The following is a 27,788-nucleotide window of genomic DNA, read 5'->3' on the forward strand; positions in this document are numbered from 1 at the left end:
GGAGGGCAGGACACGAATACCCATAGAGACCACATATCTCTAAGAACTTCCGTTACTATAGAGTTAAGTAACCTTCCTTTGAGTGCTGGTCCCTAATGGTATTCACTGTGGGTGACTCCCAAGGAGTGTTAATTGAGAAGGTGGGTGTGAGGAAGTGCTCTGCACCACAGCTTGCAGGACTGCTAAACCAAAGGAAGCATCCCCAGCAATGGCTTGAATCAAGGCATAGTGCCTGGCTGATGTGTGAATAGAACTCTAAGTTGCCTCTCCACAGATCTCCGAGAGTGGGATTCCTTGCTGGGAAGCCATGAAGGCAGCTTGAGCTCTGACAGATTGATTGATTGATTGTCCATAAAACTCAAAGCCAAGGAGGATACAACTGGAAATCCATTTCAAGAGCCACTGGGAAGATATTTTCGGTGCTTTCATTCTCTTAACAATGGAGACAAATAACCTTGGAAATCATCTAAAGGGCTGTACTCTGTCAAGATAGAAGGGCAGAGCTCTATATATGTCTAGGTTGAGATGACTGAGACTGCTACCTTCTGTGACAATAGGTCTAGAAACGTCCAGATTCCAACAGGTTAACATAGGTCTAGAAACGTGAAGGATGCCATCTGGAAAGCTGAGGTGAACCTGAACTGTTGTGGCCACCGCAATCCTATTCAGGTAACTGTTGACTTGTTCCACTTGATCTTTCAGAGGACATGAGGTTGGAGTGGGATGAGAGGGAAGGTGTACATCAGTGGTTCTGAACATTGCACTAAGGTGGCATTCCCTCTTGACTTGTGCCCCTGAATATTTCAAGAGCAACTGGCAGGACACTCCCATTTCCCTGGCTTTCAAAGAGGTCCCATGATGGCAACTCCTGCCAACAAAAAAATCCACTGGACCACCATCAAATGCAGCTCCCACTCATGACCCTTGTAAGGCAGTCTGCTAGGGAATTCATTACACCTGGTAGGTGCACTGCAGAGAGGATGATCCGACGCTAGATGATTCCAGAGCTTCATCTCTTCCCTGCAGAATGAGGCATATCTTGCTTCCTACTGTGTGTTTATATAATAAACAGTGGTCATGTTGTCTAACTTGACTTGGATCAAATGAAGGACAAGAACCTCCGGCATGTTTCATGAGTTAACTGAAGTTTGAGAAGGTTTATGTGGAGTATGAACTCTTGCAGAGTCCAGGTGGCTGTCCAGGGGCACATCGCAGCCCAGAAGAGAGAGATCTGTAACGCGTGTCTCTGTGGGAGGGACAAGAACAAAGGCAACCCTTATACAAACCTCGTCCCTCTTCTACCACCAGATAAGTGACATGAGGACACTGTGAGAAAGTGAAACACTTTTGTTCAGGGAGTCTCCGCTCTGAGAATAGACCTTCCTCAGCCAAGCTTAGAGATCGTAAGGGTGGACTCTTGCAAAGAGAATCACAGTCATATGTGGCCATGTGACATCCCAAAAACAAGCAGGATCAGACTGTCATTTGACTTTTTTCAACCCTTAGACATGAGGTCTCATCACAAGGAATATGCACTAAGTAGGCTCTGGCTGCAGACATGTCTAGATTGGCTCCAATAAATTATATATATGTTGCAGGTGTAAATATTGACTTTCCTGGATTTAGCTCAAGTCCCAAGGAGAGGCATTGGTCTAGTAAGGAGGGGACTGCTACCTATACCTCTTGATATGATCATATGATCATCCTATGAGCAGCCAGTCATGTAGGTAGGGAAATAAGGAAATGCACTGATGGGGCAGGTGCATTCCCACCACAGCCATGATTTTTGCAAAAATCCTCCAGGCCATCGAAATGCCAAATGGCAGTGCCTTATATTAGAAATGCTCTAGGCCTACTGTTTCTAGGCCTAGAAATCTACCAATCTCCTGTGTGCTAGATAGATGTCAATATGAAAAGAAGCATTGTTCAAATTAACAGCCACAAACCAGTTTCCTTCATGGGAGGAGATAATAGCAGCCACGGTAAACATTCTGAATCCTGAGTAGCAGATGAAGATGTTCATTTACCAGACATCCAGGATAGGTCTCCAGCCCCTTCTCTTTTGAGAGATTAGGAAATATTTGGAGTAAAAACCCTCCCCCTGTAATGAAGGGGTACTGGCTCAACACCCGCTAACTAAATTAGAAGGTCCACCTCCTGTATGAGGGTGCTGTCATGACTGCAGTCTATGAATAGGCATGGAGAAGAGATATTCGATCACCTAGCCAGATCCACTGCTGCCAAAACCCATTTGGTCTGATGTTCTATGCTGCCACCTTGGAAGGAAATAGGGCCAGAAGTCTCTCCGCACAGAAAGAGGTAGGGAGAGACTTGTTGTGCAAAGACTGATTGACAGCTCTTGAGCATCTCATCACAATGTCTTCTCAGTAGGCTGCTGCATATGGAGAGAGCACAGCAGTGGTGCGGTGTGTCTGCCATGCTCCACACTCTGGGTTTTCTCGGTGCCTCATAGATCTTCTGCTGATAAGACCAGCTGAGGGGTTAGCCAGTAGCTATCCAGCAGTGGCTTAGAATATTTCCTGTGAGGAGTCAGGGTATATATTCTCAAGGAACAGACGGTGAGAGAGTCCTTAAGAGAGAAGTGACTCTCTGGTTTTTCCTCACTGAAAAGGTTGTTACCCTCAAAGGGGAGATCTTCAACCACCACTTGGATCTCCTTGGGAAAACTCAATAACTACAGACAAGAGATCTGCATCGTGACCACTGAAGTCACCATGGCGCAGGAAGCTGTGTCCACTGCATCAAGTGATGCCTGTAGGGATGATCCTGCAAACAGCTTCCCCTCACTAGGATAGCCTAGAATTGAGGCCTATATTCTTGAGGTAGTTTATTGACTAAATCCAACAGCTTGTTGTAATTAGTAAAGTCATATTTAGACATAGGCGTCTTGTAGTTCGCAATTCAGAATAGTAGGTTGGATGAAGAATAGTTCTTTCTTACGAAGCAATCGAGCCTCTTGACATCTTTAGCTGAAGAGGTGGACCTGGGCTGGAGGAACCTGTTCCACTCTGTGACCGGTTAGACAACCCGAGTGTTCAAGTCAGGGTTGGGAGAATAGATATTCCACCACCTGGGAACACTTCTTTTCAGCCCTCTTAGAGGTTGGAGGACTAGTGTGCGCCAAATGTCCTTAGCAGGCTCTAAAATGGCTTCATCACTAGGGAGAGTCACCATGGAAGGAGCCTTAGACTAGAGAGGCTCTCCAGAAGTCTGTGTGTAGGATCCTGGCCTTCATCCAGTGGGATCCGTAGGGTTTCTGCAATCCTCCTCAGAAGCTCCTGGTACTGCCTGTAGTCATCTGGAGAGGAGTGGGAAGGCCAGTGCTACCACCTCATCCAGAATTGAAGATGACAATTTGCAGATTCAGTGGTACTGATTGTTCCTGCTCTCAGGAGGCTGAGGCTCCTCTCTTGGAGGCAATTTCTGTCTGAAACGGTGATCTGGGTTTCTTAGACTGGGGCTCGAGAATATGGGTTCCAAGAACTCCAGTATGGACAGTGGTTGTGATCACAATGTATGGAAGTGGGCCCCAAGGGCGGGGGAATACTAATGGTCTCTAGCTCCACAGTATGGACCCAGGAGACTCTGGAAGCCCTGTTCGCACTAATGTTCCTTCTTGAGACCATGGGAATCTTCTGTTCATCCCCAGATTAAGAGTTACCTGGCTCTATATGTAGAACCATCAGTATGGTGTGACTTGAGGTAGTGAGGCCAAAGGCGTGCCCTGGCGAATAGTATTCCAGTGATCCTGGTGCATCCACACTCTGTCTAGTGCTCAGTACTGGTGAATGATATACAGATGGCATAGTGATGTCTCACTTGAACCTGGCCTGACAGGATCATTTACTCTGTAGTCATGTAGGTCATCAGGTTCCTGAGAAGGGTGTAATGAGGTCTGGCTGAAGGAGAGCTAACAGAAGTCTTCAGCACCAGGTAGTCTACTGGCGCAGGCTTGTACCACCAGTGGGGAAGGCGAATGCATCTTCCTGTCCCTTTGCACCTTTGTGGACATTTTCAGAGCACTGGAATCTCCCGGTATCATCTTTATCAGTCCAAGTTCCCCATGAGCTATAGAGGCACCTGGCTCCAGGGCATGGAGTCTCACCCGGTATCAAGGAAGTTGGCAAGGCAGTCCTTTTCTTTGAGAACGTAAGAAGTGATTGTTGTCTCTTCTTATGAGGGTGTCTCTCTCCTGAGGGTGTTTCATCATCTTTTCCTTTTTTTGTTTCGTGGAGTCCTTGGTTCTTAGGGTCTCAAGCTCAAAAGGTGCCTGTGTTGGAAGAGCACTGCCCAAAGGCTCCAGCTGACAAAAAAGAGCAGGAGGGTTCCAGATCAGACCAGGGCCTCATGGAAGCCTCCATCAGGTACCTATGGAATCTGACCTTCCATGACTGCCTAGGATGAGGGGGAAAGGAGTGGCAAATCTAATGCTTCAATAGAATGTGTAATTTCCTGAGGCAGCGCAGGCAGCTCTTGTGTGGGTCACTCACCAGAAACACCCACCCGGCACGGCTTGAAGCCTGGGACCTTGAGCATACTAAGTGCCCCAAATGATAGGGGAACCCTCTTGATCCCCACTAACTATAAGCTATATACTACCTACTAAAATAATCAACTATTTACAATATATTACAGATGGAATAGCTAGAGCTATAAAGCTACAGACTCAGAAGGGCATCAACTCAGACCGCAAGCAGCAGAGTAAGCAACTGGAAAGGTGATCGGTCCGCGCTGCTCCTTGACTGAAAGCATGAGGCAGTGCAGGGTGCAGGCTTGGAACCAACGGACACTGCTCTTGAAAAATTTGCTTTTGCCGGACACAGAGCATAGGAGTATCCACGAAGTGAATACCCACAGGGACCAGCACTCAAAGAAGAATGTAATTTTAGCATCCTCTATCTGGCTAACCCACCAGAACTAGAAAGTAATGTTCTAAATTGCCTCTGAGTGTGCCAAGCCGTTGGCATGATAAGAGTATAAATCTTTCACTCTAATGGTTTCTTCTAAAAGCATCCCAGAATTGAAATGCAGAACACACACTAATAAGAATGATAAACCTATGTTCTGGTATTCCATGGCCTACCAACACTAGAAACATTGTGTAATGGGGTGGCATGCACCTCTACCAAGTGCCCCCTTCTGGTCGGGTGCGTCTAAAATCTTTAAACAGTCCCAACTGTGGTACTGGGCTGTACCCCCAGGACTTCCTCCCTGGAGGCAACGATTTCATCCTCTCCGGGCCCTTCCTGCCAGGCCACTAAGTAGTTCAGATCCCTTTCTGGGGGCTTATTGCTGTCCAACTGTAGGCCAATTCCCCAGTGGCTTATGGGGGGGACCTGGGCCCACCCACAACTCCAGGTCCCAGCCCAGGAACCCTAAGAATAGCAGCCATGCACTGTCATGTCCCTTTAACAAAACCGTTTTCAGTTCCCTGGGCCATTTCCCTGTGGCCCCAGTCTGCACCCATGCTTCACCCAGCCAGAAGCTTTCCTCACTCCCCTGGTCTCTGCCAGCACGGAGCTGTCTGTGGTGCTGCAGTTCCCTTTGGCCAGCCAGGAGCACCAACTTCAATCCTGTGGCTCCAGCAAGGAACTGCCTGTCACTGGCACTGCAGCTCCTTTTCATATGGCCCTATTGGGCCCTCACTGGCTGCTTCCTGCAGGCTCTCTCATTCGCTAGCCCTTCGCATCCTGTCTAGGCTTCTCAGAGGATTTAGCTCCACTGCTCCTTTCCTAGGATGCATGTGGCAGGATCCTGAGGCCTCCAGGAGGAGGGACTCTGAGCCTAGTCCACCCTGTCAGACAGACACTGACAGACCAAAGTAAATACTTTCAGGACCAATAACTTTTCTAAGCACTGGACTGAAGCCACTGAATTTTCTTTCCCTCCACAATCCTTCACAGTGCCCTGAAGGTCAACAGACCTGGACTCTGACTGACCAACAGGAGGAGCAAAGTGGTAAAGGAACTCTGAGAATTCCTTACCTCCAACCTCAAGGCACTCAGAGCTATAGTTCAGCCAGGAAAAAGTATCTGGGTGACAAACTGATGGCCTAAATACTTAGAAACACAAAACATTCTCACAAGAATGAGTTTCACATACATGTACATACTGAAAACTGTGCATAAACATTGTGTAATGGGGGTGGCATGCACCTGCAATGTATTTGCATATATTGTTTCATATGATAATCCTGAATAGCAAACATACGTTGGGTGTTTTGCAAGTAGGAAAGCGTGCACAGTTCTTAAAGCGTGGGCTTAACTGGGGAGCAACAACCTGAAAAAGGGTTATATGATTCTATTTAGCCAATTGTCTTGGGTTCAGCTCTTTGAAGTCCTCCCTTCCTGGCAGTCTAACTCCTTTCTCCTTTACCCTCATCCAGTTTAACATAAATTATAATGATTATTTATGCATTCCTCTACCTTAGTTTACCTGCCTTCTCTTTGACAGCTGGTGTTCTTTAGCTGCAGCAGCTGGCAGCTGCTTTCAAGGCTCTTAAGAACTAAGGTTACTCTTCACCACCTACTTCAGTGATTTAATAGAATTTCTACAGCAAGCTGACAGAGAAATGCTTAACCCACAGTAGCTGTAGCTTCCACAATCCAGTGAAGAAAAAGGAACCCAGCTCCTAAGAATGTGCAAAATCTCTTTTAGAACTATTTTCTTATCCCTTTTAGAGCAGTGACAATCGAAGCCAAAGAGAGTATGGAGTAAGTCATGGAAAGCATAATAGCAGTTTTTTCTAGTGAGATTACTTACAATAACTTGAATCTTTCTTCTGAATATTTGAATTCTATTTAAATATATTATATTGCCTGAAACAACTGGTGCCATTTTCTAAGGCAGTTCCTAAAGTTTTTTTTGAAAATTGTAGATAAGAACAAGTATTCCCTGTTTTACAGCATAATGTTCTGAACACACAAGCATAAAAACAAAGCTCAAATTCAAAGATAATGTTCTACTTCTCCAGTAAAAGAGTACTTATGTACAAAATCATTTCAGCTTTGTTTCAATAATCATATGCTAGCTATGGTTAGAATTTCCCTTCCTCCACCCACCCCAACAACTACAGGTAGAGGCTCTTGTCACTACCAATGTAGGTTGTTTGGTGAAAAAAGGTCTTGAATACGGAGATATTTTGAAGACTGGCATTTCAATCTGCAAAACATGAAGGGAAAATACCACAAACAAATGCAAAGTCACAAGTCGACAGCTGCCACTTTTTGTAATAGAAACTGATTATTTTCTTTTAAAGTGGAATAAATGCCAACAACTTTCAAGGATGCAAAGCATATGTCAGTTGTTTCTAAAACATCTAAGTTACATTCCTGGATTCATCTTTCAGAGACTTCGCATCAACATTCTCAATCGTGGTAACAATCTAATATAACATCATCTTATTCAGGGATATTCTTTAGGATAGGCATTCTCAAACTTCATTACACCTCGACCCCCTTCTGACAACAAAAATTACTACACAACCCCAGGAACAGGGAACGAAGCCTGAGCCCGCCCAAGTCCCTGGGCAGTTCCCTTTGGCCAGCCAGGAGCACCATCTTCACTCTTGTGGCTCCTGGCTTGCAACAAGTATATCTTAGAAGCCTGTAAGTACCCTCTGTCATAAATATAAAGGGAAGGGTAAACACCTTTAAATCCCTCCTGGCCAGAGGAAAAACCCTTTCACCTGTAAAGGGTTAAGAAGCTAAGATAACCTCGCTGGCACCTGACCAAAATGACCAATGAAGAGACAAGATACTTTCAAAGCCGGACGGGGGCAGGGGGGAAACAAAGGGTCTCTCTGTCTGTGTGTTGCTTTTGCCGGGACCAGAGCAGGAATGCAAGTCAGAACTCCTGTAAAGAGTTAATAAGCAATCTAGTTAGATATGCGTTAGATTCTGTTTTGTTTAAATGGCTGATAAAATAAGTTGTGCTGAATGGAATGTATATTCCTGTTTTTGTTTATTTTTGTAACTTAAGGTTTTGCCTAGAGGGATTCTCTATGTTTTCAATCTGATTACCCTGTAAGGTGATTTTACAGAGGTGATTCTTTTACTTTTTCTTTAATTAAAATTCTTCTTTTAAGAACCTGATTGCTTTTTCATTCTTCTTAAGATCCAAGGGTTTGGGTCTGTGTTCACCTATGCAAACCGGTGACAGTTTTTATCAAGCCTTCCCCAGGAAAGGGGGTGTAGAGCTTGCGGGGGGGGGATTTTGGGGGGGAAAAGACATTTCCAAGTGGGCTCTTTCCCTGTTATTTTTGTTAGACGCTTGGTGGTGGCAGCAATAAGGTCCAGGGACAAAAAAGGTAAAATGGTTTGTATCTTGGGGAAGTTTTAACCTAAGCTGGTAAAAATAAGCTTAGGGGCTTTTTCATGCAGGTCCCCACATCTGTACCCTAGAGTTCAGAGTGGGGAAGGAACCTTGACACCCTCAAATAGTTTTTCTGTACTTAATGATTTGATTTTTAAGTCATATTACAGAAACTTTCAGACCAAGAATCAAATACCGTAAGAGATTCAGAATCTCCTTTTTTCAGTACAATGCTCCTGTTTCTAGCCTTCTTGCATGTCTTGAAATATCAGACTTTTAAAGTACTGACTTGCTGAGGAGTGAATATTTCCCACCTGAGTGCTGGAACAGTTGAATGTTTGAAAGGAAAATTCCACATTTTGAAAAATAGAGGACATACTTCTCTAGCAGGGTTGGGTTTTTTTTGGGGGGGAGGGGGGGAAGCGATGGCAGGAAAAGGAGGAGTTAAGCAGAAGCTGCTTATAGACTTGAAATCTCATAAGTAATATTGCATGAAATACAGTAACTCCTCGCTTAAAGTTGTAGTTAAGTTGCTAAAAAATGCTACTTTAAGCGAATCCAATTTCCCCATAAGAATTAATGTAAATGGGGGGGTTAAGTTCCAGGGAATTTTTTTCGCTAGACAAAAGACGTGATCTATACATATATATATATATATATATATACACACACACACACACACACACACAGAGTATAAGTTTTAAACAAACAATTTAATACTATACACAGCAATGATGATTGTGAAGCTTGGCTGAGGTGGTGGAGGCAGAGGGTGGAAGAGGGTGGGATATTTCCCAGGGAATGCCTTACTGTTGAATGATGAACTAGCACTTGGCTGAGCCCCCAAGGGTTAACACATTGTTGTTAATGTAGCCTGACACTCTACAAGACAACACGAATGGAGGGTGGGCATGGGAGGGAGACAGCATGGCAGACAGAGACACACACCCTGTGTGTGTGTGTGAGAGAGAGAGAGATGCACACTGCCCCTTTAAATATGCTGACACCACTCTAAGTACACTGCCCTTTTAAGTAGATCAGCAAGTTGAGACAGCAGCTGCTGCGAGCTAGCTCCATCCGTCCTGAGCCTTGTTGTGTGTCTCCCCCCCCCGCCACGCTCTACGGAGATGGGGTAAGGGGGAGGGGGGGAGGGGGAAGGAGTGGGACACCCTGACATTAGCACCCCTCTTCTCCCCCCCTCCCCTGCACAGCAAGCAGGAGGCTTCTGAGAGCAGCTCCAAGGCAGAGGGCAGGAGCAGCTCACAGCAGTGAGGCGGGGGACAGCTGAACTGCCGGGCAATTGACAGCCTGCTGGGCAGCTGCTGCACTGGGAACTTAGGGGAGCCGATAGGGGGGCTGCCAGTCCACCCTGGTTCCAAGCCTCCACCAGCTAGCTCCAATGGGCAGCTCCTTCTGCAAGCAGTGGACAAACAACGTTATAAGAGAGCGTTGCACAACTTTAAACAAGCATGTTCTCTAATTGATCAGCAATGTAACAACGTTAATCGGGACGACTTTAAGTGAGGAGTTACTGTACTTCAGTAGGCACCTGATTCAGATTCTTACTCATTCTACTTCTGTCCTTTTTTGCATTTGAGTGGACTGACACACAGATGGGTCAAATGGACACCACATTCAATGGGTTGCTCCATTTAGATAAAAGTCCAAGATATGCTTGACTGTTTCCTCTCTAGCTAGACAGCTCTTCTTCCAGCTACTGAACTTGCATAATTAGCACATGAATTTATCACTAGGTTAGCACTTTTCAGATAACTGAATTACTTGATAGTTTTCTGAATGTTGTCAGCCAGACATCTGTTGCATCTAATAATATTTATAAATTTAGTTGTACCTTTGTGGCTCTCTTCTGCAACAACAATTTAAGGACTATTTTCTAAATTTGGGGGGCGGGGGGGCAATTGGTCTAATCTCACTGGCATATGTGATAACTCTGCAAACATGTCTTGACAGAAGACTCCTTCCATGCCTGCCATCTGCTAATTAATTCTTGAATTTGTTTCAATATTATATTTGGCATCGTAGTCATCACTTGAATTCTAAATACATCTAACAGACCCTGCAATTACCCCAGAAAAAATATTCAAAATAAACCTAAACCAGAAAATATTTTGAAAAAAAAAATACACAAATTTGCAAAATCAAAACAGAATAACCTAATAATGTTTGACAACCAGAACAATCTCAAAGGGACTTATATAATCATTACAAGCAATCATTACTGCTAGTTAAAATTCAACAAAAGTAATAAAGGAATGATTCAACCACCTTAATTCTATCCAAAGATGGATAAGTAGCAACAGTAATACAGTGCCAACTGCATAAATCCAACACTAAAGAATGATCCTCATAGAAAGATATTACAACTCCAACTGTCTTTGCCACTTCCCTGACTAACATTGTACAATAGCAAACAACACTAGTAAGCAGAAAAGAAAACTACGCAAAAATAATAATAGATGAATTAGAGACACATGAAATATACAGTATACCACACAGATTTTAGTGGTCTTCAGTATTTTTCATTTTGTCTTTTTTTTCAGGCATTTTATGATTTCAAAATGTTTCTGAATTTTAAGATGCTTTCAGAATTATCAGAACTTCATAAATTGAATAATAGAAGGCTGGCACTATTGTAACTATGTTCCACATAAAAACTATAGAAAGATACTTGTTTCACTTAACATGTAAGGATGATTTCAATTATTGAAATTATAGTGACAGAGCATGGGCTGAATATACGGACTAAGATAAGGACTGAAAGTATACTATATATAATTAAGTTAAACAGATATTAACTTAGAAAGAATCACATTTCAAGTGTTTAAGTAAAACCTTTGATTAATATAAAAAAAAGTCACACACACCCCCGCACTTGTGTATTTTGGATATTTGACAGCATTTACTGTATAGACTCCAAGATCAGATGGGACCATTGTGATCATCTAGTCTGGCCTCCTGTATAATGCAGGCATTGAACTTCCCAAAATAATTCACAGAGCATCTCTTTTTTAAAAAAAAATCCAATCTTGATTTAAAAATTGTTAGTGATGGTAAATTGTTCCAACTATTAATTACCCCAACTGCTGTTAACTTACACCTCATGTCCACTCTGAATTTGTCTACCATCAGCTTCCAGCCATTAGATTGTATTATACGTCTCTCTGCTTAGCCTGAAGAGCCCATTATTAAATAGTTGTTTCCCCATTTAGATAGGTGCTTACAGATTATAATCAAGTCACCCCTTAACCATCTGTGTTACACTAACTAGCTTGTGACAGTTGAGTCTATCATTATAAGACATGTTTTCTAATCCTTTAATGATTCTCACGGCTCTTCTGAGCCCTCTGTAATTTACCAACGTCCTTCTTGAATTGTGGGCACCAGAACTGGGCACAGAATTAAAATGACAGTTCGACCAATGTCAAATACAGAGGTAATAGATCCTCTCTACTCCTACTTGATATTCCCCTTCATATTTATATCCCAGGATCGCATGAGTTTTCGGCCATATCTTCATATTTGTGCTCATTGCACCATTGCCGTATATTAGCTCTTTAGGGTGAATATTACCTATGGTTAAGAAGAACAAAATGAGTCCTGAGCTCCTCATCCATAGACTGGTACAATGCAGGGGGTCCATGAATGGAATAGCCATATAGGAATATCTGTGCATCATGGATAAGAGCAGATGGTGGAGCTACATTTACTTGAATCCACTGGCCCCAAGACACTAATTCTAAGGGGTTGTAGCTGCTATTCCAGTACAAGACTGAAGTTCTGTGCTCTGGATTGCTGTGTGTGTAGATTACACTTCTGTAACCCTGCTGTATAAAGCCCAATTTCTTAGGTTTTACGCAGATGGAATGGATGTCGCGCTCTGATATTAACACAGTGTATATATGAAAACAAATTTATACACATACACACAAACATATATACACACGCACTAATGTATACCACATCAAAAGCAGCATCTACAAATCTTGGAATTTCATTCACTTTTTTCAAGGGGGGCACGACAAATTCATTTTACAAATGCAGTGTCATCTGTTGCTTAGTAACAAGAGAGCAAGCAAGTACAGTTAAGATCTTGTGCTCACCAGCACAAATACAGTTTTAGTTTCCCACTCAGTCTGAAAATTGCACAGATTTTTAATTCGTTGAATATATTAATTACAACAGTAAAGTTAGAGTATCTGACTTTTAGCCAGAAAAGAAAAATTCGGAAGTTAAAACTACCATCACTTTATCCTATTTCATCCATGTGTACAAATACTGCTGCTCAGATAAAACCTTTCTTTGCTCCTACGGTCTGTATTTCCCTCCTTTAATACATGTAATCAGTCCATTAACAATAGTGGTGGCAGCATACTTCCATGAAAATGCATAGAAGAATAAAATTAAGTGCAATGGCCATAAAATGCTCACTGAAAAAATATGTATTTTACAATATCTGTCTACATTTGTTTTTATGTGGAACACAGTTACAATAGTGCAAGCCTACTCTTCTTTAGACTGATAGTGCTTAAAAATTAATATGAAATCTAAATATGTTAAAACCTTTTCTGTTTTGTTAGTTAATAAAAATCAACAAGACCATCAAAAAAGCTTAATAAATGTTAGGCAATCTGAGATCTTAAGATTATGAAATGGAAAATTATCTAAGTCAAACTAAAAGTTCTATCATCAAATTCTAGTATGTTTTTGTTTAAAAAAATCCCATAAACATATGATTCCTCATTCATTTCCAGCATCTCAGACTACAGTGGATAGGTTTTAAAATCCATAGTACAATTCCATTTGTGTAAATATTTTCAAAGTTAAGAAAAAGGATATTAGCAAACCAAAGCTTTCTAGAGGATTTAATGTTCTTTGTTATTAAGGTACACTGTGGTAAACACAATGTTTAATATTTTGCAACACCTTAGCAGGTATATTTAAAATTATGAAAATGAAGTTCTGAGTCTTACATTAAGTTTTTAAGATACAAATGTTCTCAAATTCCAAGATGACCTCTTTCATTAATGGACTAAAATGCCATAAATTCATTCTCCAGTTGTCAAGCTGAACTTATTACAATGGATGTTACACAATCTTATGAACTCCTAAAACATTACAATAGTAATGCAGTGGGAGAATTCAACAAAATTTGCACAAACTCAGTTAAACTACTTCAAACAATGTTTCCACAATCATCAATCAATATCACTTTGTATTTTCTTCTTATTGCATTGATCTATAATAAAATATGCACAATTGAAGACTATAAAATTTATGGTTAAAGATAATATTGCATTGTTCTTGATGCGATCAAATTACTGCACCTACAGAAAATATATCATGACCACAAAACATTCTAGATTATACCAGCTTTTACACTTCACATGACTAAGTTTTAGTGACCATGGCATGTTTTAAAAACTAATGTATACTGAAATCAGAGATACACAAGTAACACTGCTATGAACGTATTTCATTTGAAATGAGCATTTTCAAATGATAAACCACATTAAGTTCCTCTTTTTTCCCTAAATTAAAAATCAATTTTAAAAGCTGTATCCAAACTTATACCTACTTAATGAGTTCTTCCCCTAAATTACAGGCTTTATCTAATAGCTAGTTAATAAAACACTTTATTAAAAAAAAATCAGTCTGATATGGTATTTTTTCCACCCACCTTCACAAAACTATTAAAACTGGTGAAAATAATCAAACCAACTGGTAGTTTTCTCAATATTCAAAAGTTAACACATTCACCAGTATTGGAAAAGGTGTCTGAAAAAAACACATGGGCATTCCATCATAAGTCATTTAAATAGCATATAAGGAGGGCACACAACAGACCTCCCTACCCAAACCTATTCCAATTCCAAAGAGAAATGGTCTTCTGAGAGCAGGACAGCAAGTGTTTCTGAACAGTATTTTGCAAGTGAAACTCATAAAACAAGCTTCTCTTGGATAATACATTCTACAAAACTATAAAATAAAGAATTAAACACTGGGAATTTCAGCTACAATCTTATTAGTTTTCATATAGTATACTGTAATATCGGACAACAGAAAACCTGAAGTATTTTCATAAATTTCACTCGCTATTCAATAAGGGAAGATTTTATTAAATATTTATTTTAAAAACTGTAAATGTTTAGCTTTCTGTCACAATACATCTCGTGGTTCTTTTGCAATGCATATTAGATAACCAGTTTATTTTTGAAGAAAACAAAAGTCTACCCTGTTGAAGAGAAATTAGAATCATTATTATGCATCTATGTTCAGACTGCACATACACTGTATTTTTGTAAAAATATTTTCATAACATTTGGTTTTGCTAGTCTCATTCCAAAGTTGCAGGCAAGGCTGACAAGGAATATGTGAGGTAAAGTGCTTTGTTCTCATAATTAAAATGAGCTAAACCATCGGTACGCCTCAAAACCTTCACTCTAATTATGTCAGTTTCAAAACACTGTATTGTAACTGATGTCTCATTCGAAGATTGGAGTATTCTTAAGAGAATCTGAAGCATACAAACAGTAATAAGTCTTAGCAGCAGGAAGAATTTCGTTAGACCTACTGTTCAGTTTGGCTTGGATCCTACATGCTCCTCACATACTGGACTAATCCATGAATTTCTCGCAACTCCACCCCTACTTTTCCTGGAATCCACTTCCTGTTCACCCTTCACCTTAAGTATGCACACTCGAGGCCAATAGCCTGAAAGCTACTGTTAACAACTCTGGTTTCTATTACTCATTTTCCTGGCAGGGAGCTCAGAGCTCTGCTTCCTTTGCAGTACAGTATGCAGAGTAATAACTAGGATCATATTTCACCACTGACTGCCATTCCATGCATCTCCAGGTTATAGAGGCTTTTTGCTAAGACAGAACTGACGGAAGCGACAAAACCAGCCACTATGGGCGGTCTCCCATGACCTTAAAACTAGTATGTTACTAAAAATGATCAAAATCTTAAGAAAACACCTATATTTCATCTTAGCTGATCAAACCACTACGAAGCCTAGAAATGTGCACCTACAGTATGGACCAGATTTATAACAACATTTACAAACAGCAAGATGTTTTTTTAAAGAATGTTGCAGTGAAAGAAATGCAGAACTAAATCTGGGTACAAACATAAGCAGAGGATGAAATAATGAAGTAGCAAACATAAAAACAAAGATGAACTGTGCTGCACCAAAAATACTTTCATTTTTTAATGTCATGTCACAAATGGAAATGGTAAGTAAGGTGAAGGACAATTTTGTAAAATATTTTTTCCTCATAGACATTGTTCAGCTTGTTGCCTCAAATTAAGAGCCTACTAAAAAAAAAAAAGTATCAGTAAGAAGGATCTAAAATGGCAAAATAATAGTTCGTGTACATTTAGCCATATGTCTTCTAACATTTATAATGTTTACATAGGCAGCTAGGTGACATTGGTTGCTTCAATTTGGAAATATAAAGTTTGACAATTAGAGAATAGATTTCTTACCTATTTTCCGCCTGCCAAACCCTCTAAATTAAATTTCCACTTAAAATTAGCATGACCATTTATATTACTTGTCTTGTTTATATACCAGGCTTACCAGATGGTATCACAGCTATGGAAAGTGTTTCATTTTTGTTTAAAAAAGCAGAAGTAAAGTTTCATGCTTTTGCAGCACTGGAGACCCAGCCCTGGCAATTGAAAGGGGGGAGGGATAGCTCTGTGGTTTGAGCATTGGCCTGCTAAACCCAGGGTTGTGAGTTCAATCCTTGAGGGGGCCATTTAGAGAGCTGGGGCAAAAATTGGGGATTGGTCCTGCTTTGAGCAGGGGGGTTGGACTAGATGACCTCCTGAGGTCCCTTCCAACCTTGATATTCTATGATTCTATGGGGAATTCCTCTCTTTACCAACAGAACATGCCGCGATCAGTAGCAATGCCAGTTCCCTCGTGACTGATATGATCGTATCCTGCACTATTCTGGGCAAACCTTATGGAATTAAATTAAACCTTACTGCATTAAAGTTTAATACCTTTACTGTCCATTGTATTGAAAACACAAATGTTTGCATACTACTGTGGGATTGTATGGAACTTCATAAGTAGGAGCATTGCCAGATGATCAAGGGAAGTGATTATTCCCCTATATTCGGCACTGGTGAGGCCTTGGAGAATCCAAAGAAAGGCTATTTATCTAAAAATCCTGGCTTTAGACAGGATCACGGCTTTTTGTTCTGATCCCCAGCAAATGGTCAGGACTTCCAGTTGACAGAGGGCCCCAATCCTTAGGGAAAGGCTGGAAGGACTGACACATGCCAGAGCCCATGTTGAAGAAAATGGGGGTGATCTTTGGTAAAATGTATTAGCAGCCATATAGATTCTTTTATTGTTTTTTCTGTAATGCTTTTTACCTTAAGAATAAATAGGCTTGCATAGGAAGTACTGTGGGGTAACATAACTACTGGCAATAACACTGTGTGCCCCTGTTGATGGGAGAAAAGTGAAGTAGACCTTCTTAGACAGACTGACTTTTCTGGAGAGTTCACAGCATCATCATGGAACTGTGCAACCTGGAAATAACCCTGGTCAGGAGGGAGACAAATATGAGACTTCGCCCAAGCGAGGTGACAGACAGGGAGGCAGAAGCCTGAGAGGGGTGCCCTTGATAGACTATAAACCGGTGGCGTGGGGGAGGAGATTTGTGACACCTCATACACTGCAAAACTCAATTTGGAGTAACCACCTCTGTGCGCCGAGAGGGTATTTCATCCATTCTCATTTAAATCAACCCTTGGCTCTTCTAAAAAGATCAAAATGCGACAAGGTAAAAATATCCATTGATACATACTGCATACAGTTTTGCAAACCCCAAACTATTAAATTCATGACTTGGGTCCCAAAAAATCATGGGACTGAATTAAAAACCTATGAGAATGTTAAAAAGCAATAAATGTTGGCAGCTTTTTTATTTGCCTTTTGGTTTTTGAGCCTGTAGGGTACATTCACAATGTTCTCAAGATTTTCTTCTCAACTGAGAGAACTAGAAACTTGCTTTAAAAACACAATCAGAGATTCTCACATAAATCACAGGACTGCAGTAGCTAGATTAAGAAAAACACCAAATATTGCAAAACTTGTGATAAAACCATGAGAGTTTGCTGGCTGTGCAGCATTGCCAAAGGAGCACTTCATAAGTCCAAAAGAAACAGTTTTTAAAAAGTATTTATCCACTGGAATAGAAGTTCGAAAACAGGCACGTACACATGTACACATTAACAAATGTACACATTAACAAAAGCCATAGTCAACTACTGGCACCCTTGCTGGATTTAGCCCATACGAAGTTAGAACTAGAGGTGGTCTCTCTATAACTCACTTAAAGGAATATTGCCCTTAGGTAGCTTTTATTTCCATTATTAAAAAGGACTCAAGTCTACAAGATTCTCAATAGGGTATCTATAGACACCATTAAATTTAAAAAAATAAATTTTTAACATAACAAAAAGTGATTTGTATTATTGTAGTTATTGCCATAATAGCAAACTGGTCATCTATTACAATCTGCTGACTTCCTCCAATGGATAGGTAATATAGTCCGGGGTGGCCAATCTGTGGCTCCGGAGACACATGGGGCTCTTTAGAAATTAATATGCGGCTCCTTGTATAGGCATCCAGGGCTGGAGCTACAGGTGACAACTTTCCTATGTGCCGGGGGTGCTCACTGCCACTGTCCCTCTAAGCTGTGCACGCGTGCACACAGATCCTAAACCCCACGCACACAAAAATTTGCACAGCAGCACAGTTTGCATAGAAGAAATTTTTTGCACACACAGCCTGTCAAAAATTAGAAGGAACATTGCTCACTGCTCAACCCCTGGCTCTGCCACAGGCCCTGCCCCCACTCCATCCCCTCCCACCCCCTGCCCATAACCTGCTGTGCCCTCCCTCCTCCCTCCACTCCACCGCAGATCCTCCTGCATGCCACAAAAGGGCAACTGCCTGGGGCTTGGGAGGTGCCAGGAGGGCTGCCAGTGGGAGCGGACGAGTTGATGGGGGGAGGGGGGAGGCGCTGCTGACGTATTACTGTGGCTCTTTGGCAATGTACATTGGTAAATTCTGGCTCCTTCTCAGGCTCAGGTTGGCCACCCCTGATATAGACAGTCAGATGGATACAGAGTAGTTTGAAAATTAGATGTACAGTAAAAGCTCTGTTATCCAGCACTCAGTTAACCAGAAAGCTCAGTTAACCAGCATTTCCGATATCTCCCAATACAAACCTTCAATCTAGTAACCGGGACTAGTATACTGCCCAGCATGTTATTCAATTGTACATTCTGGACTCTACTTTTATGCAAAAGAGGCAGAAGACAAGTAAGCAAGCTGATATCAGGGATTTATTAAAAAAAAGCAACTTCCAGGGAATGTGATAGGGTCATTACAAATTCAGCCCAAACTCCAACACCTTCTACATCTACAATGATAATTGTTGTTGATAATGATGACCCTGAGGCACTGCAAGATCCTGAAGTGCCTTCTGAATCAAAGATTAAATTATGTTCAGTATAGTTTTAATGTGAAGTGTATTTTTAGTGATCTGGTGTACACCATGCACTGCCCATAGTGATATGTAGTGTCATAAGATAACCTACTGTATAGAAAACTTTTATCTGTATACACCTAAGTGCTTCAAGAAACCAACCACTCTGCAGTGCAGTACTACTACTGGATTGGTGAGTACCTGTATACTATTTTATACTTTATTCATTTTATTGTATTTTAGTTCTTTGAAAATTGGTATTCCATTGGTAAACTATAACTCTCAGTTAACCAGAATATTCAATTAACCGGCAGCCCCCAGTCCCTGAACATGTCGGATAACAAAGCTTTTACTATAGTTGACCTTCTACCTGACTGCTTAATCAGGACAATGAAACACCTGAAGCTAGACTAAATAAATCTGATTTTCATAAACCGTTTTATTGCACTGGGAGTTTAATATAGCACATTCCTCTACACTAAAGAATAGCCTGATGACTGCTGAATGCCATTTTTTGTTCACCAGTTTATTCACTATGGTCCAAATATTTTTCTTGATGCACGGTAAATAGGCTGTGCATTGAGGAGGGTCACAGCTGTCATTATGGCAAGATCAAATCAATCCTTCGAGACTTCATCTATAGTGGGAAAATATATTGTGCTTGAAACATGTTAAACAACGTGGTAAACACAGTTTTGAATTTATGGACAAGGAAAGTCATGTTTAAAAATGCTTCAGCTGATTGTGGTTAACCATATTTTTTAAATACAACTGTCCTTCGTCCACACTGAAAGCAATTTTTTAACATCATGTTATTGAACATATTTTCTAACACTATTCTTTTTTCCAGTACAGATAATACCCCAAGCACCATTCTTGTGGATGCAGTATCACAGGTGAACGCTTTCTTCTGCAAAGCATAAGAGAGAGTAACTGAAGAATCCAGCAACCCTTACCCCTCACTTTTTCTTGGCCTGACCCACTCCCAAAATCCTCTAGACAGACTGCATGGCATACAGGAACCTGTAACACCTAGATTAGCCACTCATATCCATCCCAACCTGTGCAAGAGAACCTCAGTGATTTTGGTGTGTTCAGTGTGAGAGGAGGTTCCTTATTTTTATAAAGTAAATTAGGTTTTGGTTTTTTGGTTTTTTTTTTAAGGAACCAGAATCTCCTACACATAAAAAGCAATTCCATGATATGACAGTACTTCATGTCTAATTTTTTTTATACTTTGAACACGGTCAACAGAAAGGAACACATTAATGCACAAATAGAGGGCATCACTGGGAATGTGGGATCGCAGGATTAAAAGGGTATTCAGGACACAAAATTTTGCAGTAGTTTGAGTTGGAAATTCCTCGTGAAAGAAAGAGATTACCTGTGCAAGTTCTCTTTCCCTCACCTGCAGGCAATCAGGTAAAGAGTTAGACTTCATGCTCTATCTTTTAATTGATTTGGGTATTTTCAGAGGCCACTGAGAGCATCTTTTCCCCCTGCCAAAGAGATTCCCCGTAACTGGAAGGCTTCAGCTCATTGAGTTCCTCTAATATGAGTAACAACAGGTTAGATAGCAAGGCAGTAGGTCCCTCGTAAATACCTAAGATAGGTAAATACTACATCAATACTTTCAAAATCCCTCTCAATCCTAGTGGTACAGAGAAGCCCCACTAGTGTCAAACCTTATAGGGTAAAATTCACACATGGTAAAGAGGGCCAGCATATGGCAATCTGAATGACTTAATCTGTACTTTAGGGATATATCACAGACCTACAATGCACAGGCATCTGTGCACTTCCTGCATACCATGAAGAGGGTTTCTGTGTTGATCCCAGATAGGGTGGCAGAGAGACTACAAGGGGGTAGACTAGAGGACAAGCCAAGGAATCTGTAGTTACAGAATTTCAGAGGATCCAAAACCCACTGCAACTGCACAAAGTGCTGCAGTGGTTATTCTAATTTACAAGTTGTAATAGTGGCTGGGGAGAGGGTCCAGGGTCAGAACCATGTGTCTGGACGAGGGCAGGGGATGGACTTCACTTTCCAACTCTCCTCTATTGTATCCACATAAAGCTTGCTTATTTCAAGCTCTACGGACCTATCAGATACTGTTCTGATTTCAAGGTAAAATGCTGTTGAACTGCTTAGTTAATACAGTCTACACGACAGTAACAAAACTCTCTCGGCACTAGTTAAAACACTGCTCCCTCTCAAATACCCCCGTAGTGAAGAAGGATCACCATTCAGCCTTGTGACTGCTCTTGTGCAGTCCCTCTTTCCAAGCAGTACAGACAGCAGTAACCAAAATAAAAGACATGAAAACCCCATAGTTTAATGTGTAGTTTTATTTTAAGCGTCAAGCTAATAATCTTGAAGTAAATTAGTGTTTTATGGTGGGAGATCCCACAAAGAGTAGGTTACAAGAGAGATGTATAAGCATTCCTTAAGTAAATATATTTTCCTCCTTCCATGTTAAATAATTAAATGCAAAAAACCTATGTTAAGATAATGCATTTAACACATCAAAGTAAGGAATTGAAAGTGTTATACAACAAACCTCATGCCCATCAGCCACTAAGCCCCTGAGGTTAAAAACATTCCCTTGTGGCCATGTCACTGCATAATTGTCTCTTATGGAGACTTGCACCTTCTTCTGAAGTACTGGCCTTCATTGGGAAACCAAATATCTGACTAAACAGATCACAGATCTGTTCAAGTATAGCACTTTCCTATGCTCCCAAATCAAGCCATGCTAATTTGCTTGACTACTTACATTATACACACACAGTATTTTTATGTGCAGACAAATTAAAATTGGCATAGGATTTTTCATTTCCTTATTTTTCTGATTTAATTTCATAACAGTGCTGGAATGTAGGGTTTAACATTTAATTTATTTTCTCTCTTTTTAAAGAGGAAAAAAGATTGCTTGTGGCTAATAATGTTAACCAAAATTTTCAAAACATAGATGACTAAGGCTGATATGCTCAAAAGTAAATAGTGGCTAGAGAGAGGTAAATAGTGGTGCCCCCTAGGAATCTGTACTGGCACCAGTGCTGTTCCACATATTCATAAATGATCTGGAAAAAGGGGTAAACAGCAAGATGGCAAAATTGGAAGCCGATACAAAATTACTTAAGATAGTTAAGTCCAAAGCAGACTTCAAAGAGTTACCAGGGGATCTCACAAAACTGTATGATTAGCAACAAAACAGCACATGAAAATTAATGCTGATAAATGCAAAGTAGTGGGGATTATGTTTTCCAGGCACATTGGAAAACATAATCCCCACTACTGTTACCACTCAAAGATTTTGGAGTCATTGTGGATAGTTCTATGAAAATATCCGCTCAATGTGCAACGGCAGTCAAAAAAAAAAAGCTAATAGAAGGTTAGGAACCATTAGGAAAGGAATAAAAAGAAACAAATATAATGATGCCACTATAATAAGCCCACAGCTTGAATACTGCATGCAGTTCTGGTCACCCCATCTCAAAAAAGGTACACCAGAACTGGAAGAGCTACAGAGAAGGGAAACAAAAATGACAAAAGGGATGGAATAGCTTCCATATGAGGAGAGATTACAAAGACAGACTTTTCAGCTTGGAAAAGAGAGGAGATAGAATATAGGTCTGTAAAATCGTGAACAATATGGAGAAAGTAGCGTTATTTACTCCTTCACATAACACAAGAACCAGGGGTCATCAAACGAAATTAACAGGCAACAAGTTTAAAAAGAACATAAGCAAGTACTTCTTTACCCAACACACAATCAACTTTTGGAACTCGTTGCCAGGGGATGTTGTGGATGCCAAAACTACAACAGGGTTCAAAAAAGAATTAGGTAAGCTCGTGGAGGATAGATCAATGACTATAAGCCAAGATGGTCAGGGATGCAACCCCATGTTCTGGGAGCCCCTAGCCTCTGACTGCCAGAAGCTGGAAGTGGACAACAGGGGATGGCTCGCTCAACGATTGCTTGTTCTGTTCATTCCCTATGAAGCACCTGGCATTGGCCACTACTGGATGACAGGACACTGGGCTAGATGGACCCATTGGTCTGACTCAATATGGCCATTCTTATGTTGACAATCAGCAAAGAATTAAAGATGGTAGTATTCTGAATGCCAATCAACATGGTTTTATGGAAAGTGATACAAACTTTTTTTTTTTTTTAAAAAGGAGATCACAAGTTTGGTTGATCACGGTAACTGTGTTAATGTTAACTTAGTCCTACATGACATTCTGATAACATTACATTATGCACAAAATCAATGTGGCACATATTCAATGGATTAAGCATTTGTTAACTGAAAGATCGCAAAAAAGTAACCGTAAATGGGGAATCATCATCCAAAGTGGGTGTTTCTACTAGAGCCTTACAGGGATCTGTTCTTAGCCTTATACTAGCCAACATCTTGAATATAAAATATCATGGTAAAATCTGCAAAGATACAAAACTTGATGAAGTGGTAAATAAGGACAGGTCCGTTACACAGACTGACCTGGACTGCTTGGTAAGGTGAACTCAATTGATCGTCATACCTTTTAATATAGCCAAAAGCAAGGTCATACATTTAAAAACCAAAGAATGTAAGCCACAGTTATAAGATGGAGGACTGTATCCTGGAAAAACAGGGATTCTTAAGAGGACTTGAAGAAAGGGGTAAGGGATTATGGTAGGTAACCAATTGAACATAAGCTCCCAGTGCAATGCTGTAGCTAAAAGAGCAAATGTGATTCTTGAATGTATAAGTAGGGGAATATCAAGTAGGATTAAGGAAGTGAATATATGGCATTAGTGAAACCATTACTGGAATGAAAAAGGATGTTAAATGTTCAAAAAAGATGTTCAATTGGAAAGCTTTCAGAAGAGAGCTACAAAAATGATTTAAGGTCTGGAAAACATGCCTTATATGGAGAGACTAAAGCTCAATCTATAGTATATCCAAGAGAAGGTTCAGAGGTGACTTGATCACAGTCTACAAGCAGCTACAGGAGGAAGAGATTTCTGATAGTACATAGAAAGGCATAAGGAGATTAAATGGTTGCAAGGTGAACCTAGTCCTAGACCAATTCAAACTAGAAATAAGAACACACACAAAAAACAGTGATGATAATTAACTTTTGGTGATGTGGTGATTCACCATCACTAACACCAAATATCTTTCTAAAAGGTATGCAGCAGCTCAAAGCGAACTTCTGGGCTTGATACAGAAGTTACTGGGTGTGGTGCAGGCCTGTGTTATACAGGAGTTCAGACTAGATCATAGTGGTCCCTTCTGACCTTACAAATCTGAGTTTAAATGGCTCGGTGTCTTTCAAGTTCACACCACTGAGTTCAGTGGGGTGGGGTGAGTGTACACGTTTGGTGATGCAAGCTATAGAGTGGAGTTTTCTAAAAAGTTAGATTAACAGGACAGCATTACACTGATTTACATGAATTCAGGTCTTGCTTATCCTGGTTTTCTGTGTTTGTTTTTCTGGAAGGGATAACTTGAGAACTAGTAAATGTATGAAATCACAAGAACAAAAAAGCTAACTAAAATCGAAGATGAAGTGATTTTTACTCAGTAATTTTCATCAAACACCTATTTAACAGAAGCATATACCTAACAAACAGGTGAAAATGAAGATCACTTTAAAAAAAGACTCAACACAGTCACCCACTCAATTAAGGGCTAAAATCTAATCCACTTCTCGTGTCCTCCACAGAGGCTATAAGCAACAAAAGGCAATAATGCAGGATTTAGCATTTCTGGTATTTAAAGTTTAGGTAAAACAATGAGTTTTTCTCCTTAGTTCTTCAGGCTTTTAATGAAGCAGCATTTTTTTCCATTCCCCTGAAATTCAACAGGCATTATAGCTTTCAGGACAGATCCTTGTCTTTCTACTCACTCAACATAGTCAAAAAGTTACCTAGTAGGGAATATATACAACTGGTTACACTGCAGGTAGTAAAGTAAAAGCCTGCATTATACTATGAGAAAAATAGTCCCTCAAATTCTTAAAGCTATACTTTAATCTTTTTTATAAAAACGAAAAGCTTCTTAAAATGAAAAGGACGACTTGTGGCACCTTAGAGACTAACCAATTTGAGCATAGACTTTCCTGAGCTACAGCTCACTTCATCGGAATACAGACTAACACAGCTGCTACTCTGAAACACTTCTTAAAATGTATTTGTACCCAAGTACACATTAGTGACAAATTCTTACTCTAACAAAAATAAGATGTAGACCGCAGCAGTCACACATAAGGTTCTTAGTTTCAGGCAAATACTGTAGAAGTATTTCTAAAACTAATTCTGTAGTAACCATTTTAGTACTTAAGAAAGCTAAATTATAAATACTATTCATCCATTTAGATAGGAGTATGAATTGTAAAGTGTTCAGTGTAACAACCAGTGTTTATATTTAGGGTTTGACTTTTTTAGGGATATGGGTTGTAATTTCTTTTAAAGGATAGAAGAGTTACTTATTCTTTACTAACAAATGACCAACAACAGATCAGATATTTTAGAGTTATCTGTGGACAAAGAATGAATACTTACCAATATGATTAAGTTCACTGGAACAATTAAGCCATACCCTCCCAAAAAAGGGCTACATACCTGCCCTTGCAAGGCTATACGATTTCTATCTTGTAGATGCCGATTAGAAACTGAAGAATGCCAGGGATGCATCTGACTTTGAGACTCTGTCCGAGCAATATCAGATGACTGTGTTATTTGCTGTGGGGTAATATGGTGTTCTAGGTCATGCTCTAATATGTGGCTTGAAGTGTCCTGAACAAATGCTGAATCATCAAATTGGGGTAGGAGGTCTTCCTGAAGGAGGTCCTCTGGATCAAGTCCTGTAAATGGTTCAGCTTGAGACTCAACTTGATGAAGTAAGTTCTCATCCAAAGATGAAAAACCATTGCTTTCTATAGGATCACTGAAATGGCTTATCTGAGAAGCAGAACCCGCAGAGGCTGGAAAATTAATGTTCACAGGAGAGAGTTTTGAACTACTGAAGCTGCCCTGAGGATGTGCTGAATGCAACATCTGGAAACTATTTGAATTCAAAGGTGTGTTAGGATTCAAGAGGTGCTCGGTGGTTTCTTGCTTGGTCCCTGTTTGAGATGTAAAGGCATCACTTCCAGTATAATCAGATAAAGGATGAGTTTGTTGGCTAGTAGAAAGAGCAGTAGAAGACTGTAGAAGGCTAGTAGGAGAAATGTGGTTATTAGAGTAAGAATATGGAGAAGGAAACCGCTGTGTATTATTAACAGAGCAAGGAGTCATAGTTGGAGATTGTCCATCATAGTTTCCTTCTTGATTCCCACAAAAATGTATTGAAGCACTGGCATTTTGAGAAAACTGTTGAACAGAGAGAGGCTGCTGTAAAGTTGATGGATTAGCAATTTGAGGTGGATGAGTAACACTGACTCTGCGTGGAGCAGATATGTTAACCTCCATAAAGTTTTTTGGCTGATTCAGAGCATCTTGCCCTGTGTTAATGTTGTTTCTGCTTTGTTGAGACTGTAGTGAGGCACACTGATGCTGCTGTTCGTTGGCCTGAAATAAGGCAAAGTCATGGTGTGCTACAAAACTTTTATTTTGCTGCATAGACTGAGAATGTCCTTGGTGAAAAGGGGACCCATTTTGATTTGGAACAGTTGTGGTAGTTTGATGACCCCACATAGGACTACCATCAGCCACATCAGGAAACATTCCATTGGATTGGTTTTGTGGATGGATTGGTGAGCAATTAAATTGAGTGTGTGGTGATAAAACACTGTCAGCTGGACTGCTGAAAGACTGATTTACTTGAAGTTTCAATGAATCATACTGATTTAACTGCTCAAATTCACTCATCTTTTGTTGAGTTTGAGTATCTTGCACATGGTTCAATGAGTCTATGTGCAAAGGCTCAAATTCTGCACCCAAGTTCAATTCATCAACTAGTGAAACGGGTCCAGGTTGTACAAAGGCATCATCCGACAAACCTTCTAACGTCTCGCTAAAAAGGTTGGCATCATCAAAAAAATCCATCATAGGATCAGTCATCTTGATACGTCCACACCGCTTCGTCTCTGAACTCCAAATGGAGTCAATTTAGCCTCTCTGCAGTGAGTAGCAACAGATTACTTCCAGTGGTCACCACCTTATCCAATGCATGTCAACATCCATTAGTGCTTCTGAAGAAATGTATGCCTTAAACTGTAAAAATATCCTAGGGAAGAAAGAATAAGAGCAATGACTTTAAACTTGTTTTTCTGGAGTTTTATTTTATTTAGTTTTTATTTCCTCCTCCCCTGGGTATTAGTTTGTCAATTTTACTCTATATTTAGATAAACAAAAGTGAGCAATTAGACTCATTTTGACTTCTTTTAAAAAAAAAGCAACAAAAAACAGAAAAAAACTGTCAAATTCTAATAATGAATGGGCTGCTTTATTTTTGTATCTGTGTCCCACAAATAAAATATGTAACTATTAATTTATTTCCTTTCCAATTTTATATTTTATACAGTTGAAGTAATATTACATGTAATGATTCTGTATATTCTAGATCAAGTAAAATCTGAGAGGAGAAAGGAAACAGTCCAAACACTGGAGAGAGACAAATCATTGGGAAACAACTTTAGTAAGATGAAGCTCAGATAACCTATTTCTTTCCATTAAACTGAATGAATGCTTGGTCATTTCAATGAAAATCTTAATTATTCAACATTTTTGTTGTGATTTTCAGTTTAATTAACCTGTCAATTACCATTACACATTAATAAAATGGTTAAGTCACATACTGCTCATGGATTTTGTGCTTTCACAATGGCAACCAGGAAATATCAAGTAATGTATTTTTTCAACATTTTAATGTTTAAAAATGCAACAAACTGCAAATCAACTCTAGGTCAAATTTTTACAA

The 27,788-nt window shown here is 40.2% G+C and overlaps 1 protein-coding gene across 10 annotated transcripts in view; it reads right to left on the bottom strand.

The window, feature by feature from the left end:
* Positions 1-27,788, bottom strand: part of CHD9 (chromodomain helicase DNA binding protein 9) — a 182,004-nt gene that overhangs the window by 132,402 nt on the left and 21,814 nt on the right. For 8 of the 10 annotated variants that reach the window (XM_037878247.2, XM_037878251.2, XM_037878249.2 and 5 more), the window contains one exon: positions 25,490-27,095. The exons of the other annotated variants lie outside the window; for them this stretch is intronic. In XM_037878247.2, coding sequence (XP_037734175.1) covers positions 25,490-26,929 — 1,440 coding nt within the window. In that variant the 5' untranslated portion in view covers positions 26,930-27,095. The remainder of the gene's footprint in view (positions 1-25,489; positions 27,096-27,788) is intronic. 10 annotated transcript variants of the gene reach the window in all.

The sequence above is a fragment of the Chelonia mydas genome, chromosome 12 (assembly GCF_015237465.2).
Source record: "Chelonia mydas isolate rCheMyd1 chromosome 12, rCheMyd1.pri.v2, whole genome shotgun sequence".
Classification (NCBI taxonomy): domain Eukaryota; kingdom Metazoa; phylum Chordata; order Testudines; family Cheloniidae; genus Chelonia; species Chelonia mydas.